The 22,663-nt window shown below is 35.7% G+C and overlaps 1 protein-coding gene across 1 annotated transcript; it reads right to left on the bottom strand.

Moving 5' to 3' along the window:
- Positions 1–372: 372 nt before the first annotated feature.
- LOC113765961 (UPF0481 protein At3g47200-like) lies at positions 373–16,253 on the bottom strand. The gene is made up of 2 exons (XM_027310196.1): positions 15,483–16,253; positions 373–525 (listed from the first exon to the last, which is right to left on the bottom strand). The coding sequence occupies exons 1-2, from the start codon at positions 16,251–16,253 to the stop codon at positions 373–375; spliced, it is 924 nt and encodes a 307-aa protein (XP_027165997.1).
- Positions 16,254–22,663: the final 6,410 nt, after the last annotated feature.

Genomic DNA, 22,663 nt, shown 5'->3' with positions numbered 1-22,663 from the left:
ACCACTGGTGCATGCACAGGAAAGAAGGGAACCACATGGCCAACCCAATTAATAAAATGCACAACTGAGGCACCCCAAAGGCTAGAAAAGTACCCTAACAATACAGCAAATTGAATGAATATGCACTGAGTCTCCAATTCAGTCAAAATAAGATCAAGGGGCACGATACCGAAACTAACAAAGCAGAACTCAAGTGATACCAACAGGGACCCCAACAGAGCAATGAATTCAACCAATTGGAGCAAGTGAAACTCAACAAATGTTACCAATTGGACAGTCAAATACCCAAGTCAACCGCTCAAAATAGCATTTGGGCCAAGGAACCAGCAATTCCAGCAACAACCGAATAGAAATTAAGAAAGTTTAAGAATTCTAAGCAATGCCGCAACCAGTACCACTGGTGCACAGACAGGAAAGAATTAAATTCAACGGCAGCAACTCAACCACAAGAACTGAAACTTTAAAATAAGCAAGTATCCTCAAATAGAAGCCACAACGATAGGCAAAAGATCTCAACCAGTACCACTGGTGAGTCACAGGGAAAAATTAATCAAACAGCCAACAATGCAATGAATAGCAGAAAATATCCCCACTATGGCAGCAATTCAACCCAATTCTGTCCAAAATTGACCCTAGCAATTGCCCAAATCAATACCTTCTTCTATCCAACCAGAAACCCAAACACAAATTCAGAAATCTATGTTAATCGGGGAAGAAATTACAATACCTCCACCTGTCAATTTTTGGCGTCGTTGCCGGGGACTGGTGCCAGATTAATTTGTTTCTTTTGAGTTCATTTTGTTTTTATTTTTTTTATTTATTTTTCTCTTATTTTTTTATATAGTTTATGGCTTCTAACACTCCGTATTTTGGTGATAGACTGGATTTTGTTTCCAGGGAAGGTAATGAGGCTAGTTTTTTTGCTAAGTTTGCATATTTAGAGGCACTAAACTCTATTAGAGAAAGAATGGCTGCTGCAACCTGTAAAATTTGTTATGCCAGGGATCATTCAACCGGTATGTGCCCCGAATATCAAGATAATCTGAGTGTCCCACTCAATAATTATGGAGATTTTTCACCCTGATCTCAAACGTGGTATAACCCTAATCCAAACGGGTATGATCAAGGATGGTGGGATAACTCCAGTTATAATTATACAACAGGGCCAATGAATTTTCAGCAGCCAATGAATTTTCAGCAGTATGAGTCTCAAGAATCATCATCTATGTCTGGTATGTCTCTTGAAAAAATAGTTGAATCAATAGCTACTAATACATATCAATTCCAACAGGAGACACAAATGAGAAATGGGATGATGATGGATGCAATAAGTAATCTGGCAGATCAAATATGTCTATTGACATTCAGAATAAATCGATTGGCTTCTCAAATTGAAGAATTGCCCTCGAAAACCATTGTTGATTTTGAAGAAAATGAGAGTGCAATTGGCTTGACAAGTGATGAGAAGATACAAGAGTGTCAAAATGAGAAATCTACAGATGCAGTTGAAAAAGAAGCCGAAAAGGAAGAAATGGAACCCCAACCGCAACCCATTCAAGTGAAAGAATCCAGTGAAGAATCATCAAATGTGGTGACACCACCTCCATTCCCTAATCCATATTTTTTTAACTTTTACTCTATGATTTCTGTTAATAAGATTGATTTTGTTATACCGGAAGTTTTTGAGTCTCATGGCAGGAATAAGTTAAGAGCGGAGATGGCAAAATATCTTGAACCGATAAATGCGTGTGATGGAGGAGTGAGTGGAGAATGCAAATTATCGTTGACTTGTTTGGCGCCATCTACTAGTTCACGGAAGATCGTAGCTCGTGTGCTGAAGGATTACTCTATTTACGAGGGCTATCAAGACTATATAGAGGATGAAGCACTGAAACGAGCCACGAGATTTTATCCTCCGTGAATAAATATGGCAATGTCTAGCCAAAGACATTAAAAAAAGGCGCTTTTTGGAAGGCAACCCAAATATTGATTTTATTATTTTTCGTTGTTCATTTCTTTCGTTTTTTGTTTCTCGGTTGAGTAGTAATCGGTTTTCATGTTTTTCTCCACTGTGGCAGGAAGTGCAATCTTGGCGTGCCTACGTGGTGTTTGTGTCTCCTAATATCAGTGGATATTTACCAATCTTGGCGTGCCCACGCGGTGTTTGACGACCAAAAAACAAAGGAAATAATTTTTCACTTTAAAAAAAAAAAATTTTTTTTTAAATAAAAGTAATTTCCTTTTTCATTTTCAGTTTTGGTATTCAAAAATCGAATTTTCCAATCTCAATTCAATTAAAAAAAAATCCCAAAATTTTTTTTTTTTCTTTTTCTTCCTTTTCTTTTCTTCTTTTTTTTCTTTCTTTCTTCTTCTTTCTTTCTTCCTTTCTTCCCCGCTGCGCTGCTTTCCCTTTCCCCCTGTTCTTTTCTACTTCAGCCGTGCCTCCACGCCATCAGATAGCAGCCTCACCTCACGGTCCACCGCCAGCTCGCGGCCAAGCCGCGCCTCTCCTCCACTCTCACCTTCCAGGAGCGCCGCCCCCTCAGCTTAGCTCGCCGCACCCCACCCACGGCTTGCTCCAGCACCAGCTCTCCACCAGCTCGCGTGACTTTATTCGCTGACCTGCCATCGCCACCGCCTGCTCGAGCTCCACAACCACCGCTACCAGCGATCGCAGTCGCACGCCGCAACCGCGCAGCCAAGACCCACCGCCAAGAGCTTCCTCCTCACAGCTCATCCAGCTCGCGCGCCTCCACCACCAGCTCATTTCCTCCCATTGTGCGGCATAGCCGCGCCCATCCGCCAGCGCAACACCCGCCAAGAACCTTCACCTCGAGCTCCCGCTAGCTTTTCTATCCAGCCACGCCATCACCACTTGTCCAAATTGACAGGTGGAGGTATTGTAATTTCTTCCCCGATTAACATAGATTTCTGGAATTTGTGTTTGGGTTTCTGGTTGGATAGAAGAAGGTATTGATTTGGGCAATTGCTAGGGTCAATTTTGGACAGAATTGGGTTGAATTGCTGCCATAGTGGGGATATTTTCTGCTATTCATTGCATTGTTGGCTGTTTGATTAATTTTTCCCTGTGACTCACCAGTGGTACTGGTTGAGATCTTTTGCCTATCGTTGTGGCTTCTATTTGAGGATACTTGCTTATTTTAAAGTTTCAGTTCTTGTGGTTGAGTTGCTGCCGTTGAATTTAATTCTTTCCTGTCTGTGCACCAGTGGTACTGGTTGCGGCATTGCTTAGAATTCTTAAACTTTCTTAATTTCTATTCGGTTGTTGCTGGAATTGCTGGTTCCTTGGCCCAAGTGCTATTTTGAGCGGTTGACTTGGATATTTGACTGTCCAATTGGTGACATTTGTTGAGTTTCACTTGCTCCAATTGGTTGAATTCATTGCTCTGTTGGGGTCCCTGTTGGTATCACTTGAGTTCTACTTTGTTAGTTTCGGTATCGTGCCCCTTGATCATATTTTGACTGAATTGGAGACTCAGGGAATATTCATTCAATTTGCTGTGTTGTTAGGATCCTTTTTTAGCCTTTGGGGTGCCTCAGTTGTGCATTTTATTAATTGGGTTGGCCGTGTGGTTCCCTTCTTTCCTGTGCATGCACCAGTGGTACTGGTTGTGCTAATTTGTTTACAATTTCTTATTTCGACCTTCGGGTAGATGAGGAAATTAGCCTTCGGGTAGAGGAGGAAATTAGCCGCTTCTCATCGTATCAACCTCACGTGATTTAATTGAATTCATTCAATTATTTGCCGAAGAATTGGGGTCGCAATCGCAGAGCAGAAAACCAACGCGAATTGTCTCAAGCAAGAGTAACAACTCAGGAGTCAAAGCCGTACAGGACAAAAGCTAAAGAAAAGAAATACGTCTGACCGAAAGAGAAAAAGAAGAGAACTCAAAGCTAATCTAATTTCGGCCGACCGAGACAAAAGAAAGAGAAAAAGCGTCTGACCGATCTTGCAAAAAGGTAAAACTAAGGCTAAAAGTAGTGATCCCTCTGAATCTCGCTTTTTTCTTCTTTATAATGCCGCCGCCAGGAGCTCTCAGACGTCTGGCCCAATTCATTCAAACAAAAGCTAGCCTTTTGGAGTTTTTATCCCATGCTTCTCGCGGTTCACGTGGACCGGGGTCCGGCTTTTCGGTAACGTCCACCTTGTCTGGCGTGGCCACGCCCTGAAATGAGAAGTCTTCTGGAAATTTACCTCAAGATATCATTTTTAATGCTAACCACCTACAATTCACACAAATATCAAATATGAGTAAAATTCCATTCCTTAGCACCATGAATAGCCAAAATTAGGACAAGATGACAATGCAAAATGTGTCAAATAACTGCTCTATCAATCATACCCATTTGAATAAGGGTCATACCACGTTTGATATTGAGATGAAAAATCTCCAAAAGTATCGATTGGAGCACTTAGACCATCTTGAAATGCTGGGTATATGTCGGTTGAATGATCTGAGGCAAAATAACTTTCACAATTTGCAACAGCCAATTGATCATTAGAAAAAGCATGGGTCTCATAACCCCATTCAGGAATAAAATTCAGTCTATCATCAAAATACGAATTGTTAGCAGTCATAAACTATATAAAAAAAATAAGAGAAAAATAAATAAAAAACAAAAACAAGATGAATTTAAAAAGAAACAAATTAACCTGGCACCAGTCCCCGGTAATGGCACCAAAAATTGACAAGTGTCGAATCTGTGCAATAATATAAATAGAACCTAACTACCACTAAAAACAGTCAATAATTAATCTTAAATACTAGAGCAGGGACTCTAGGTGTGCAATGGATTACTTGATTCACCATTTTGATAATCAACGTCATAATACAGTATTTTTAAGCTATTTATTTTCTTTAGCCAGTTACTTTTAAAAATTTTATTAAATGGAAAGAGACAAAAAGCATTCCAATGTAGTTAACATGTCCTTTAGGATTAAATTTGGAACCATGAACCAAACATTATTTTGATTTATAACTTGAACTCTAACATATCAAATATTGATAATATCATGTTTTACCAAAATTGTTGTATATTTGTGATTTTATTACATATACACCACAATCATTACAATTTTTTACAAACGGAGAATATAATTAAGCTAAAAAATAAATATACATGTAATTTGAATTCTTTGTATTCTTTTTATTGCTATTTGTGTCAATAATGTAGTATAAATGATCTACCACATAATTTTTTTTTTGACTTGTACATTCTAACAATTGAAATTTCATAGATAGAGATAGTTGGATTTTTTCATTTTTTTTCTTTTAATCATATTTTTAGCACAATCCAATACAAAAGCAAAAGCAACAAGTCTACTTTTTCCATATTAGCACAATATCTTTTGTTTCAGTATTAGTGTTTTTGATAATCAAGGAATTGGAATGAAAATTCTAGCTAATTAAAAATTTTAATATTAATTTTTAGTATATTGCAGTATTTTAGTTTTTCAATTGTTAGTTTTTAATCCATAACCACTACCATTATTGTCAATTATTAGAATGCACTACATCTATCTAATTACAATTGTCACCATAAATGAAATCTACTTAATTTTAAAACTTTTCGTTTCATAACTGCTACCATTATTCACTAATATTGCAATACAATAAATATATGTAATCATTAAAAAAAAGGTATTATCATTCTTCATTTTAAATTTACTCTTATTATAATTTCTTATTTTATCATTGGAAATGGCTTCTACATAGTTTGATGGATGAATTTTGTTTACTCAAACCAATACAAATGAAGTATTACTATATTTTATCGTTGTTTGTCTTTTCTTGGATATCAGTGTTTTGGATGTTGTCTTTGATTTTATTTGAATTGTATTTCAAACATTTTAATTCATTTCCTATTACTTTATGTCATTTTATGAATCGTTTTCAGTTTTGTTTTTCAATTTTTCTTGTTTCGAGAAATTGCTATTAATGATAATAATAGTTTATAGTTTGTATGGTGCTATTTCAAATTTTCTTTTTTCCAATTTAATACTATTATTTCAATTATAAAGCTGTTATAACTTTTTGTATAATGAAATTCCATTGGGTGCAACATGAAAAATTCATCTCCTTCTGAACTGGATGTGTACAACTTATATAACACATCTGAGAAATGTTTCTCAAATCATTTCAGTGTTTATAACTTTAAGGAGATGTTTCTTTCTAAATCAATATGGTATGATGCAATATAGTGACACTAATAATCAGCCATTATTTTCTTGTAAGCCACCCACAATTAAGATTATATGAAACTTTAACCACAAATTAAGAAGGCAAAATTGGAATGACAAAAAATAAGATCACAATAGTGCTTACACTCATACTCCAAAGTGTCAAGACTTATGTTACTTTTTATATAGTAATGATGATTTGAACTGTTATTATAGTTTGGATTAATCATTCTTAAATTGACAGTGTACATGACTACATATAAGCGGAGTCCTTATTCATGACATATGTGCAAATTTTATTTTGCATTCAATCCCACTTATGTATACACTGTCACAAAGTTTTATTTTATTCGTTATCCAATCAATTATCCAATTAGTTTTCTCAAAGTTGATTGTAGCCTCGGTAAGTTTTGTGGAACAATGGTTCAACTACGAATCTCCTATGCTATTCTTCTCTAAGTTAATTCCATACCCTGTAATTAAGTTTCTGTTGAACAATGGATCCTTAACAGGCTTGAGCTTCAAGCTCCGACCAATTTCAGTGAATCAAGTGAAGCAAATGTGATAGGTTTTTATCTTGTGGATTTTCATTTTCACATCTTGTCCCTGAAAAAAGATTGAAGTCCAATCATTTCATACAATTGACAGAGAATATGAAGACGGGAAGGTGATTTTCAAACAACATCAGTCGATCTGCAAACTATTCAGTATCCACTCAAGGAGATATAATCAAATTGCTAACTAATCTTTTCTGTGGTATATCCGGCCACCGTGAAACAAGTTCAACAAAAACTAATACCAATCAATCGTTATATTGACACAATTTGAATGTTGTGTTCAAGTTTATGTCTTCAGACATGTACAAACTATGATTTGGAACCAAGGGATATTTCCATGAGAAAATGAAGGTTTAAGGGACCTTTCATACACCCATTAAGATACATTTTCATGCAATTAGAGGCCTAGGTATTGGTAAAATTACACAAATGCACAGACACAGGAACTTATGCCGTGAAAGGGTGCAAGTGGACGTAACTGTGAGGAAATTTCATAGCATAAAGAAGATACATTGTGCTACAAGACATTTGCTTCCGATACTTGGAAAAAAAACTGGATTGATATATGCCAGTAAGGAATAAATTATCGTAGTATAGCTTTTTACGAGATGATAAAAGGATAATAGAAAATTGGATTTAGAGTGGAAAGTATTTGAAGTAAATTTATAATTGCATTTTCGGGAAATTCTAATACCAAAATAAAACCTCCTGAAAACTTGTACTAATAGGTCATAATTTGTTGCTAAATTTATAATTATTCTTCCATTGATTTTAGCCAAACATTGTTTTAATTGTCGAATTCTTCTTATATTTGGTTAATTGTGCTAATTGTACGAAAAAGAGCAAAACGTGACAAAAATGGGCAATTTTTCAATTAATTTGATGGTGACATGTTCGAAACCGGTTTCCAAGTCCGAGTCGAATTCAAGGCAATTTTTGAAGGAAGATTTTAATCTTCATTATTAGTTTGTGTTGGATTAGGGAACTTGGAATATTATCTTAGTAGTTACCTTTTTCTATTTAGGAAACAGGCGGTGTTATTTGTAGTAGAGTCCGAATAGGAAACAAAAAGGAAAAAAGCAAAGGATGGACCGTTTGAGGAGGAGTCGGTTTGCAACATCTACGGAGGGGAGATTAATTCATCATTGTCTTCTCCGCTAGCTTCCTCCCTGGGAGGCTTTCACTTTTGAGGCTTTCAATCTTTTCTTTCTTTTCAACCAATTGTGGAAGTCAAATCTTGGGGGTCTCTTTCTCTAAACATGCGCATGTATTGTTCTCCATTAATGGAGAACTAACTCCTTTTTCTAGTCAAGGATTAACTTGAAAACGCGGTTCCAAACATCTGTGAGATCGAATTAGCTTACTTATTTCTTTTATTCATTGGTATTCATATGTTTTCTGGTTTAATTGCTTATGATTGTTTTGTTATTTGAATGTCAAGGGTGATATTCGAATTAACCTAATAATCTACTGTCATATTAATTGATTGAATTCGTAATTATTTTATTGATTAATACCAGTGGCGACTAGCGTGATTGGTTTCATATTAGGGAAACGTATGAATTAATTTAAACAAACCCTCGTAGCGTGTTTGTTGGTTAGGGTTGGGTTTTCCTAATTCTTAATGCAATCGAGAAATTAAATCCGACGGTCGTACCTAGAATTATTTTTTGGTTAGAGAATTAGTTAACGATCGTACCTTGACTATCGAAAAAGTAAGGAAAGATTGGTTGTTTGTCGCGTGTATGATAACTATAACCAAACTAGTAATGAGTAATTGAATTATCTTTGCATCGATGATCAATTGTATGGACCGTGTCTGAAAAGTTGTACCTTTAACTAGAGTCGTATTGGTTATTGATTAACTCCTGTTTATTTCTATTAGTTATAGCATTAGTTAGTTAATCAGTTATTTTATATTCTCCAAAAATTTTCCCATACTTCAGACTTTGAAAGAAACGAATTATCCCCAGTCCCTGTGGATTGGACCCTACTTGCCACTATCTATGAGTTAATAATTTTCTGTTAACTAATTAATTTTGGTATATCAGATTAATCAAATTCTTCGGAGTCAGGGTGAATCAAGTAACCCATTATACATCCAGAATCCCTGCTCCAGTATCTGGAATTGATTGTTGACTGCTTTTGATGATAGTTAGATTTTTATTATTATACAGGCATCGACAACCTGTCAATTTTTGGCGCTGTTGTCGGGGACTGACATTAGTTAATTAATTTTTTTTGAGTTCATTTTTTTAAACTTTTTCGGTATTTTTTTCAATTTTATGCCTCATCCGTCTTGTACAGGTGAATTAATTTTTGGCCATGAGATAGAGAAGACTATGCTTAGTGCCAACTCGAGTGATTCTGATTAAGAAAACGTTGCCATGACTAATGCTCGAACTTTAAGAGAGTTGGCTGCTCCAAACTTAAATCAGCAGTCATTATGCATTATCTTTCCTAATTTAGATGATAATACCCCTTTTGCATTAAAGTCTGGTCTAATTCACCTTTTACCTTCTTTTCATGATTTTTCAGGTGAGGAGTCTTACAGGCGCTTGCAGGAATTTGATATAGTATGCACAAGTATGAAACCCCCAGAGATTGCTAAGGAGCAGATAAAAATGTGAGCATTCCCCTTTTCCCTTGAGGACACAGCAAAAGATTGGTTCTACTATCTGCCACCAGGTAGTATAACAACCTGGGAACAGTTAAAAAAGAAATTTTTGAAAAAATATTTTCCTGTGTCAAGAGCCGCTAGTTTGAGGAAGGAAATATACGGCATTACACAGCATCCGGAGGAGTCTCTCTATGACTATTATGAGAGATTCAAGAAATTGTGTTTTAGATGCCCCCAACACTAGATTAGCGAACAGCTCTTGATTCAATATTTTTATGAAAGTTTGCTATATATAGTTAGAAATCTTATAGATGCTGCTAGTGGAGATGCTTTGATGAATAAGACTCCTCAAGATACTTGGGAATTGATAGAAAAGATGGCAAAAAATTCTCAATAATTTGGCATAAGGGAGGATGCCCATACTCGTCGAGTAAATGAGATAAATGTCTTATCAATTCAACAACAAATGTCTGAATTAACTTCGATTATTCGACAGTTGGCTGTAGGAAATTTTCAACAGGCCAAAGCATGTGGTATTTGTAAGGACACGAGTCATCCCATAGATTGGTGCCCAGTGTAACAAGATGAAGGAGTTGAACAAGTAAACATGGCTGGTAACGTGTCCCGCCTCGTAGGCAGTGTGACCCTTATTCCAACACGAATAATCTAAATTGGAGAGACCATCCGAATTTCAGCTATGAAGGCAACAAGCAGCAAAATCCTTTACCCAATAGGCAGCAAGGTTTTCAGCCACGGTACCTTTCCAAATCTCAATCTCATTCATCAAATGCTGACATGTCTTTGGAAGATATGATCAAAGCATTAGTTGCCAACACCATATAACTCCAGCAAAATACCATTCAATACCAACAAAGAATGAACACGAGCATCAGAAACATAAAAAATCAATTGAGTCAGATGACCTCTACACTACATCGTTTGGAGTCTCAAGAGAAAGGAAGACTTCCATCTCAGCTTAAAGTTAACCCAAATAACATGAGTGCCATAACCCTCAGAAGTAGAAAAGAAATTAAAGGGCTTACGGTTCTGAAGGATAAATGTCAAGATCAAATTCAAAAAGAGATGGAAGATGAAATGCGTGAATTGGCATCTACACTGAGCAAATGAAATTCTTCAATTTATGAAGAATTGCCCTCACAGATCATCATCGATCTTAAGAAAGATGATGATGCAATTATCTTGACAAGTGACATGGAACTGCAAGAGTCTCAAGAAAATGGATCTAAAAATGCAGTTGAAAAGAAAATTGAAGTACAAGAAATGAAATCCCAGCATCAAATCACTCAAGTGAATGAATCCGGTGAACATTTTTCAAATGCTGTGACATCTCCTTCATCTCTTAATCAACATTCTCCTGACTCTTATTTTTTAATTTCTATTAGTGAGATTGACTTTATTATACCAGAAGATTTTGGGTTTCATGACAGGAATAAGTTATGAGTTGCGATGGCATAATATCTCGAACCAGTAAGTGCTCGTGATGAAGGAGTGAGTGAAGAATTAAGGTCATTACTTGTTTGTTTGGCACCATCTACTAATCCATGGAAGATCATATCTCGTGTGTTCAAGAATTACTCTATTTACGAGAGATATCAGAACTACACAGAAGATGAAGCACTGAAACGAGTTACACGATTTTATCCTCCGCGAATAAATATGGCAATGTCTAATCAAAGACAATAAAAAAAGACGTTGTTTGGGAGGCAACCCAAGACCCTTTGTTTTAGTTTTCTTATGTTTCTGGAGTTTTTGTTAAGTGTTAGTTATGTTTAGTGATTTGTTGGTTTTGTGGCAAGAAGTTGGTAGTTGGGCTTATCCATGCCTAAGGAAGGAAGTTTTAATTTTGCGGACAGAAGACTACCTAGTAGTTAGACGTGCCCACGTCAAGTGGTTACGCCTAAGGAAGGTAATTCACGTCTGCGGGTAGATGATTCTCCATTAGTTAAGCGTGCTCATGTCAGGTTGTTACGTTTAAGGAACTTAATTTTCGAAAATTGGTCAGAAAACTCTCTAATAGTTAGGCGTACTCACGCCAAATAGTCACGTTTAAGGATCTTAATTTTCGTGAGTTGGTCAGAAAACTCAAAGGCAGTTAGGCGTGCCCACGTCTAATGCAATGGTTCCAAAAAAAATTATTTTTTTTCCTTTCTTTTCTTTTTCTTTTTCCTTTTCTTTTTCTTTCTTTCTTTCTTTCTTCTTTTTCTTTCTTCTTTTTCGTTCTTCTTTCATTCTCTCTTTTCTTCTTCTCTCCATTTCCTTTTTATTCCTTTCTTTTCTTTTCCAACCCCAAGACCGCAACCAAATGACCTCAAATTTCACCGCCACTGTTGTGCTGTTCAACGTGGGTCGTCGGTTCCTAATTATCGCTGCTCATCGCACGTAATTCTTCCTCATCCATCGTGAGCCACCCGACATCCTTAGCTGACGATCATAGCCTTTATCTTCATCAGTTTTGCCATCGAGACTTACATGTCTTTTGCCTCTCACCTACAGCTGTGCCACAACCTCGCTTTGATGATCAGAGAAGTTTCGTTGTCCCTTTTTGCTTTATATTTTATTCTTTATTACTTATATTGGGGACAATGTAAGATTTAGGTGTGGGAGAAATAGTATATTGATAATATATTGAAAAAGTGCAAGTGTAGGTATTTTTGTTGGAATTTTTTGTTTGATTTTATCGAATTTTATCCAATTTTTGCCTATTTTTGTGCATATTTGTGATTGCTCCTGATAAACGATTGTTAGATGTTTCAAATTTTTCTATTGCTAAAATTTTACACTCTAAGGTATTAAGTATAACATGGTTAAATTTCAGAGTATTTTTTTGACGAATATTTGAGATTTTATGACTTTTACATTTTTTGATTAACTTCTCTAAATATTGTAAATATTTGTCTTGCATTTTTTTGTGTAAATTGGTTTAGCTATTAATTGTATTTCTCCATGTTTAAGAAATGAAACGGGTTTGTGTGATTTTTAATTTTAATTTGGTGCTTATTTATGAATAGTATTCGGCTATACTCCACTAGTATCGTTGCCTAGTAACCGGAGATTTTCACTATAAGTGTCGATTTTCGCATCAAAAAACGGCGATACCTATAAGTATGTGATTTTTAAGCAATGACGGTTGAATAACCGGGTTCCTTCATTTGGCAAATGTCGGAGTTCGTGTCAAAACACTTAAATTACTAAAGACTAAGTATTCCCCCTGAAAAAAAAACTCAAATGTGGGGATATTTTAGAAAACAAAAAATGTGTACTAATAGTGAAAAAAATGTGAAAATGCTTGAATGAATTGTTAACCCGTTGTTCCATGAATTTTAATATTGAGATTTTGCTTAATAACCGAACTATTTGTTGATGAATGCTGGTTGAATATTTTATATTCTTAGATTGGTTAATCATAAATTGAAGGAGTTCTTGATCTCGAAAGCCAACTAGAGAGATATTTCTTAAAAATTGCCGCTAATACTTAACATATATTTTAAGTGTATCATGGCAATAGAAGATTTGAATAATAGTCATTGTTTGAATTTGATTACTTGATTTGTGTTCTCATGCTTAAGGACAAGCATGACTTAGGTTTGGAAAAAATTGATAGGTCATACTTTGTTGCTAAATTTATAATTATTCTTCCATTGATTTTAGCCAAACATTGCTTTAATTGTCGGATTCTACTTATATTTGGTTAATTGTGCTAATTGTAGGAAAAAGAACAAAACGTGACAAAAATGGGCAATTTTTCAATTAATTTGATGGTGACACGTTCGAAACCAATTTCCAAGTTCGAGTCAAATTCAAGGCAATTTTTGAAGGAAGATTTTAATCTTCATTATTAGTTTTAGTGTTGGATTAGGGAACTTGAAATATTATCTTAGTAGTTACCTTTTTCTATTTAGGAAACAAACGGTGTTATTAGTAGTAAAGTCCGAATAGCAAACGAAAAGGAAAAAAGCAAAGGACGGACCGTTTGAGGAGGAGTCGACTTGCAATATCTACGGAGGGGAGATTAATTCATCATTGTCTTTTTCGCGAGCTTCCTCCCTGGGAGGCTTTCACTTTTGAGGCTTTCAATCTTTTCTTTCTTTTCAACCAATTGTGGAAGTCAAGTCTTGGGGGCCTCTTTCTCTAAACATGCGCATGGATTGTTCTCCATTAATGGAGAACTAACTCCTTTTTCTAGTCAAGGGTTAATTTGAAAACGCAGTTCCAAATATCTGTGAGATCGAATTAGCTTACTTATTTCTTTTATTCATTGGTATTCATATATTTTCTGGTTTAATTGCTTATGATTGTTTTGTTATTTGAATGTCCAGGGTCCAATATTCGAATTAACCAAATAATCTACTATCATATTAATTAATTGAATTCGTAATTGTTCTATTGATTAATACCAGTGGCGACTAGCATGATTGGTTTCATGTTAGAGAAACGTATGAGTTAAGTTAAACAAACCCTCGTAGCGTGTTTGTTGGTTAGGGTTGGATTTTTCTAATTCTTAATGCAATCGAGAAATTAAATCCTATGGTCGAACCTACGGTTATTTCTTGGTTAGAGAAATAGTTTACCTTGACTATAAAAAAAGTAAGGAAAGATTGGTTGTTTATTGCGTGTATGATAACTATAACCAATCTAGTAATGAGTAATTAGATTATCTTTACATCGATGATCAGTTGAATTGACCGTGTCTGAAAAGTTACACTTTTGACTAGAATCGTATTGGTTATTGATTAACTCCTATTTATTTCTATTAGTTATTGCATTAGTTAGTTAATCAGTTATTTTATATTCTCCAAATCCCCCCATACTTCGAACTCTGAAAGAAACGAATTATCCCCAATTCCTATGGATTCGACCCTACTTACCACTATCTACGAGTTAATAATTTTCTTTCAACTAATTAATTCTGGTATATCGGATTAAACAAACTCTTCGGAATCAGGGTGAATCAAGTAACTCATTGCACATCCAGAGTCCCTGCTCCAGTAGCTGGAATTGATTGTTGACTGCTTTTGGTGGTAGTTAGATTTTTATTATTGTACAGGCATCGACAACTTGTCAAATTGTACACTTGGCATCGACAACCTGAAAACTTGTACACCTGGCAGAATCATAGGACCTTGATCCATTGCTTGAAAGGAAATTACAAACCAATTTTCTGAGATAGCTACGTCTCAAGTATAGTCTTTCATGTAGTAAAGGATTTTTGCTCAAGCTAACCATTTGCCACAGAAAGTTGGAAAATGTCAGACTTTAGCATGCAAGTTGTTAGTACCAAAATAGACTAAAAGCTCTGGCCGAAGAAGAGAGGACAAGAATAGGAAAGCACAGAATTGACCCTTACTTTGGTTTTCTCATTGAAAGTGAAAAAACAACCTAGCTAAAAGCCCAGAAATCGAACACTTTGCATAGAAAATTCAAGATGCTTTTGAAATTTTGATTTATGATTAGTGATTTGAATTTGACTCTTGACTAAACATGGCATAATGAAAGTTGACAAGGTAAAGCAAAAAGGTTTTAGTGGAAAACAAAAACATAGTTCCATATAATATAGAAGTACAACATTGAAAATCAATGGTCCTTGATCCAAAGCTCGCAAGTTTCAAGAGGACAGAAACTCAAATGTTTTGTTACATAGTTTTCGACAAACTAACAGATGGTCTTTGTCAAACTAATGGCTCTTCCAAGATAAAATCGAAAATATAGTCTGTAACGAAGCAAGTAGTAGCAGAAGAAAGGCAACAATAATTGAAATTATTCCCCAAGGAGTGTTGCAATAATTTCTCCTCAACTTAGCCATCCATCGATTCACAATTCTGTTGCAATCATGGTTCAAAGACTCGGCCGAAACCGAGACGACTCGGTCGAGTCGTCACCGTCTCGGTCTAGTCCGAGACGAAACGATACCAAGTTACGTGACTCGCCGAGACGTCACCGTGAAGAGTTGAAACGGCCGAATCTCACCGAGTCATCCCGAATCAACTCGAATTTTTATTATTTTTACTAATTTTTTTATTATATTTGTTTATCATATTTTTTACAATTTTTAGAATATTAAATATTTTAAAAATTCGAGTCTCACCGAGATCGCGACCGATATGCCGAAACCGATGTGGAACGGTCCACACCGCGACCGCGACTTTGAACCATGGTTGCAATGGATGTTCAGTCTTCCAAATATCTCAGCGTAATGGAAGTTTCTACTTGGTCCAATAGTGCAGACATTCAATTTGTTCAACATTTGAGAGATGACTTCATGCTCACCAACAAGGTTACGAATGATTCCATGGCGGGAGAGTTGTGTTACATCCTTTTCAGACTTGATGAGGCAACCCAAGAATGTCACGTAGTCTGTCACAATGTTGATTTGATCACCACCACGATATTGCTCATAGGCAATGAGGTTTCGGATGAAAGATTCTGTCCTATCTTCAATGACCAACGTTGGGATCTGCAGTGAACCATTGTTGAATTGTATGTCAAATATGTCTTTTCGGTTGAATTTCTCTAACTTCATTCTAGCCTCTGCAAGTTGTGTGGAACAACAAATCAAGTCGAACTCTTCTGTGCTCCTGTTCACATCATTTTGCGCCTCCAGTTTTGAAGTCGACCAAAATCTGTGAATCAAGTCAAGCAAATGTCTGATGTCCTCCAGTGGATTTTCGTTTTCGTCAAGCAATTGTCTGATGCCCACCAGTGGATTTTCGTTTTCGCGTGTTGACATTTGAACTGGTAAAAGATCACTGAAAAAGTTCAAGGCAAGACGAATCAATCCACCATTTTGGTTTGGAAGCTCAAGTGTTTCATACAATTTGCGGAGAATGAAGAAAGGAAGTTGGCTCTCCAATAACATTAAATCGCACTGTAAACTATTTAGAATCCAATCCTGTTTGAAAATAGGATCATTATTGTCTCTCACATTCTGTCTGTTGAAGTGAAGTAATAATTGTATGATAAAACAGCCATCTAACACCATCATATTGATAAAATTTTGTGGTGAAGGGTTTGTGGGCTTTGCATAGCATTTTTGTGTTTTTTCCTTCAGTGGCTCCACTGCTTCAACATATTTTTTAATATTTTGACCAAGAAGTAATTTCTGATACTGCTCCTTGTGTCCCTCCATATTCATAAGATCGCATTTTCCGTGATGATATGGTCCAATTGCTATGATCTCTGTTCATAAGCACTCGCATTTACCTTCCGCAGTAGGTTGTGTATTCTAAAGATGCTGCATTCTAACTCGCATTTGCCGACCCCTCCTCTCCAATGAGATGTTTCTGCAAGAGATGAACTAAGGAATTTCTCTATGAATTAATGGATAGGAAACATACCAGCAGATAAAAGCATTATTGCCTCCGTACAGCCCTTTCCCCCACCAGTAGAAAAATGACATGAGAATACGGAGTTGCACAGTTGAATTTGGGGGTCTAAAATAGTTGCAGTTGTGCCGTGGAATAATTGAATTGGCTTGAATTACACATTATTTACATCTTATTTATTCTGATTTACTTGCATTATAAACATATTTTTCAATCATCCATTTATCTTACATATATCACATCAAAAACGTGTTATAGTATTTTATTTAAAAAAATTATTCCCAATAATCTCTTATCCAAACACAATGAATGAGATGATAGGTACCGAACCTGTGTAATAATAAAAATAAATCTAGTTGCCAATAAAAGCAGTCAATAATCAATTCTAGGTACTGGAGCAGGGATTTTAGGTGTGCAATGGGTTACTTGATTCACCCTGTTCCCGAAGAGTTTGCTTAATCCGATATACCAGAATTAATTATTTGACAAAATTTACTAACTGGTAGACAGTAGTAAGTAGGGTCGTCTTCTCAGGGACTGGAGATATTTATCTTTTTGAAATTCCAATTGGTAAAGGGGGATTTTTATCGAAATGAAACTAAAAATAATTAATCAATTCAACTAAAAATAAATAATTAACTAACACGAATATAGCAGGAATTAAATCAAGAATAGGTAAACTCTAGCCAAGGATACAACTACTCAGAAACAGTCCACTTACCCGATCATTGATGCAAGAGAGGTTCACTTAATTTATTAATAGGCTAGTTATAGTCGCCGACGAACTCTAACGACCAATTTTTTCTTAATTTATTGATAACTAAGGTACGACCATTGATTATCTCTAACCAGAAAATACTCCTAGGTACGACCGTAGGAATTAATTTTCCAATTGCATTAATAACTAGAAAAACCTAACCCTAATTAATAACACGCTACGAGAGTTATTTAAATTAGATTGCACGTTCCCCTAGTGTGTAAACACGCCAGTTGCCACTAATATTAATCAATCAAACAATTACGGATTTAATTGACTAATTTGGCAGGAGATTAATAAATCGAATTGACCATCGGGCCCTTGACATCCAATTACCAAAATAATCCCATGGAAATTCAAATAAACAACGTGCAAATATTAACAAATTAAGAAACGCGTGAAAACTAGTTAGATCTCACAGATATTTGGGACTGCGCCGTCGAGTTGATCCTTGACTAGATGAAAGGCTTAACCACGCCGCATAAATAAATTTTCACGCAAATTAATTGATTGTAAAAGCATCGCGTCTGTCACTAGAAAGCAAGAAGTAGAGGGTGTTTTCCCTGTTGGGAATATTGTCGAACACCCGGAGTGCATCAAAGGAACCTAGAAAGAAAAAAACTAAACTATGCTAAAGCTAAAAACTAGAGTCGTTCTGCCTTCTGTCTGTTTGTTCCTTTTTCAAAGCCAAAAGAAAGATGATTAATGCTATCTCTCGTGGCCCCCCATGAATTTGGAGTCCAGGTACAAAAAGGAAGCTCTATCAAATTCCTTGTATTTCCTTTTCCCTTGGTAGGAGGACTCCTAGTCAGCAAAAGGGAAAATGTCATCCGTTTGTTTTGTGAAGCTCTTTTGGAGTCTCTCATGTGTGGAGCAATTTGCTCCAATAGGTCCCCCTTTTTAGCATATTTCAATTCAACTTCCCTGTGGATAGGTCCAAATACCAAATATCAGTATATATTAACAATTTAAACAATACCCTATCATGAGATTTGTTTGGAAGACAAGTTTTTTGTCTAGTTTTTTCTCTATAAGTTTTTTACTAACTTTAGATGCAATCTCAAAAAATTTTCAAATTTTTTACATACATATCTCAAGTATTGAAGCACACACAAAAACTTTTTTTCGTTTTCTCTTCTTCTTCTTTCTCACCACACCTCAGTCTACCACCACCTCTACCATCGGCCGACGCTGGACTCTTTTTTTTTCCTATCTTTCTTTCTTCCCTCTATCTTGCACGACTCTTTTTTTTTTGGTCCTTTCTTCCCCCCTCCCTCTTTCCTCCTCCTCCCTTCCGCCCTCTTCCTCTTTTTCACTCCCCGTCCTCCTCTCCCTTGCCTCGCCATCCCCTCCCCGAACGTTGCAGCTCTAGTCATGCAACAAGCAGGGGAAGGGGTGGCAGTGGAAGAGGGGAAGAGGAGAGGAAGAGGAGAGAAGGAAAAGGGAGGAAGGGAGAGAGGAGGAGGAAAGAGAGAGGGAAGAAAGAAAGAAAAACAAGAGTTAGGAGAGAGAGGTTGCCGACGCCGCCAGGGGGAGTGTGGTGGTGGCAATGGGTAGATAAGGAGGATGGAATTCAGAATTCAGAATTCAGTTTAAAACCGAAATTACCGAATTGTTCCCTAATTTGGCAAAATAGAAGCACAGTCTACTCAATCCGGAATTCACATTTTAGTGATTTCACAACAAAATTAACTGGATTAACCTGTGTCAGTTGTAGACAACACAACAAGAAGCACATTTCAATTAGAATAGTAGTGCCATCACAGACGTCGGTAACCTCAAGAGTTTATTCCCAAGAATAGTAGAGGCTGCCCTGCTTGGGGGTTCATTCCCACATCGGGGTTGTTAGGGGGTTTGGGGTAGTTTATAAGTCTCTTGAGGAATCTCAAGAGTTGCCGGTTTTTGTGGTTTCCTCGGGATTTAGGATTGTAATCTAACCAAAAGTTTTAATGGCTTGATAACCATATTATAACAAGTAATACTTTTTTTAATATTTTGTAAGACCCTTCTAATATTATAATTTCTAAAAGAGTCCATTATTAATATTAACCAACAGCTAGTTATCGATGACTATTCATCTTCCAACATATAAACCAAAACAATGGTTGCCTTTTATACAACTTTCCGGGTAATTCATTTGGTTAAAAAAGCTCGTGATTGTCGTTCAAGAAATTCAATGTCTAATGCCATTTAGCAAATTAAAGTCTTTAGCATTTCATTACTTTCTTAAATCCAAAAAGAACATTTAAGACCTACGAGGTCTTGAGGCCTTTTTTTTTTTTTTCCAAACCTCATTCTGTAATTGCCACTTGTAACTTAAGTTATCAAATGAAATGTCATTGTGCCACCCGTCACTTAGTTTTTGGAAAATGATCTATTATCAGACGAAATATCATTGTGCCACCCAATTAGTTATTAGACGAAATGTCATTGAGAGGAAAATAATCATTGATAATGTTAAAAGATGTATTGGAAAATAAAACCTTTGAGAGATATTTTTAATGGTAAATGATAATTTTTTTTACCAACTTAAATTTAAAAAATTACTAAAAAATTAAATGTTTATTAATGAATCATCAAGCCATTTCACAATTACACTAAAAAAAAAGGGAAAAAAAAGCCATTTCAGAATTTAAAAAATTACTACAAAAATATCAAATGTTTAAGAAAACTCAAAGTTTAGAGAGTATTTATTCATATTCGAATGCTATTTCACAATTTTCAAGTTTTAAATGTTTCGTTCCTTTCTCAGTCCAAAAAGTCCATTTAAGACCAGTAGATTTTGACACTTTTCTGCAAATGTCTTTCTTTGGTTGGTTTTCAAATTTTGACAAATTTCATTGCACCACCCTACCCTACATCTAGCTTTTGCTATGAAAAATGACACTTTTAGTGCTTTTAAATATTTTGAGATTGCATTTGCTTGTAATCTAGAATTTCTAGAATTTTGTTGCATAAACATTTATGACAAAATCACATAAAAGCTAATTTTCATTTTTTATTGTATAAGAAAAATAAGATTGAGAAATGAATACTTTTTATTACTATATCTATATAACATAAATTTTATCAGAACGGCGTCATCTCCCAAATACAATTTAGTGCGTGCGATAAAGGAGAATTAGAGAAGACCCATTGTTTAAGACAGTAAGAATCAAGTGGGCTTTTGAGCAATTATGTTAATCCATTGGAGGTACAAGTTGCCAGCTGGCTTACTAATGGAATGTGTGGCCATAAGTTGTGCAAGTTACGGACTCTGATGGTCATGTTTTCCCATCAATTATTGTGGTTTCCACAAAATGGGCGGCCTTGATGGCTTGATCCATAAAAAGGACATTTGACTGAGTCAAAAACAAGGCCAGAGACATTTTTCAATTGATTGCATTTCACGAACCCTTTTTTTTTTTTTTTTATACCATAGCTTCCTATACTGTAAAAAAGGAAGGATTTGGCGAGATTTGGGATAACTCGAAAGGAATTGAACTATCATCGGATCAAATGAATGCATTATGTACTCATCTAAATTTTTTAAATAATACCACATTTAATTATAATAAATTGGTGAAAAGTAAAGTTTGAACCTTCTCTCTCACCCTACCAAATCTCAGCGCATTTCACATACAATAACAGTTGTTATTGATGTGCTACAGTGAAATTTGACAAGATATTTCCGTCATTTTTTGTGGCTGACGTTTCGGCCTAGGGTCTTGGTCCTCTCCTTATCAACATCAACAAGGCTAGCTGAAAAAAAAAAGGAAAAAGAAACAAAACTCAATAAGGCTGGTTTTATAAAATTCTTTAGTTAGATCTAGATGCAATGGGTTGGGAAAATCTTGTCCGATAGAAATTAGAGAGGAAGAACAAGTTTAGGGGCCAAGGACTGGACTCGACTCGAGAATTGCAAGAAAGGTCAACTTCCGAATTTCATTATTATCATCATGAAAGAAAGACCGAGTGAGCAATTAACAGATGCAATAGCAGATCTGCTCATGTCCTCTCCGAAGGTTGCAGGTCAATGAACTATGATCTGAAGTCTTTGCAACGATTTCGTATTTTTCTTAGGTTCTTTTGGTTCACTCCCTTATACCCTTTACTAATTACCTTCGTTTTTGCCTCCTTCAGTACAAGAAAATATATCTAGAGCGATATACTCCATGTTCAGCCCTGGAAGAAATTTAGGATCGTCTTCGCAGAAACTAAGTGAAGCAATCTGTCAGGTTAAAGAACTTGTATATGTGCATTTCGTTCGATTTAATGCCTTCAAACTTTGATCAAAACATTTTGCATTTAGATGTTCTTAGTTTTTATAGTATTCAATTTTAAGATATTGATCGTGTGGTCTAATTATGTAACTAAATTTCGCTGATTCTGAGTAATAATTTTACCATAGCTAGTGTGAAATATTTTTACACTGACAAGGTGAATCTTTTTCATACGAGCTAGTAGTGCTGGTGTCAAATATAATCACGTTGAAGCTGTACATTTTCTGGCCTAGAAATTATTGACTTCTGTATTATTCTACAGATCCCTAGTCCTGAAGATGGAGCTCGAAGAACTGATCTTTCTCAGTCCCCGACATCTTCAACACCTGATATCGGAACTCTGGCCGTAAGTGGGGTGATTTTTAAGTTAAGAAACGTGCTGCTGGTTTAAGTAAACTTGTTGAAATTATGGCGCCATGTTTGTGAACAAGCAAGCAATACCATATGGCCGTAAGGATTAACAGTAGTCCCAGCGGCACAAGAACCCTAGATAATAACATTACTATAATATAAAATTGTTTGACTGTCGGATATCCAATAAGCAATCGTTAAGAGGGTTTTTCAAGTGTTAGCTTGCGTGTAGTCACATATGAAGTAGGTGTGTTAATAGTGTAGTCATATGATTCTATTTTGGATTTTTAATGTTACAAGTAGATTTTGTTATGGTATCTTAACATTGTCTTTCTTGCTGAATATATTATATATGTGCCATCACTTTATATCTGTATTTTGTGGAACTGTATGTGATAGGTATCATCATGTTAAGTAGAATGAAACCATTATGTTACCTTTCTTGGTGACAAACAGGCATGTGTTTAAATTGGCTCAGGATCCCTTTCGGAATGTATCAAAATGGTCGTTATTATAATTGCAGGACGCATGCATGCATGCAAGCAAAAATGTCATTAAACAGGGGATCCAAACA

This window comes from Coffea eugenioides, chromosome 3, assembly GCF_003713205.1.
Source record: "Coffea eugenioides isolate CCC68of chromosome 3, Ceug_1.0, whole genome shotgun sequence".
NCBI lineage: Eukaryota > Viridiplantae > Streptophyta > Magnoliopsida > Gentianales > Rubiaceae > Coffea > Coffea eugenioides.
This window is presented reverse-complemented; position numbering and strand designations above follow the sequence as displayed.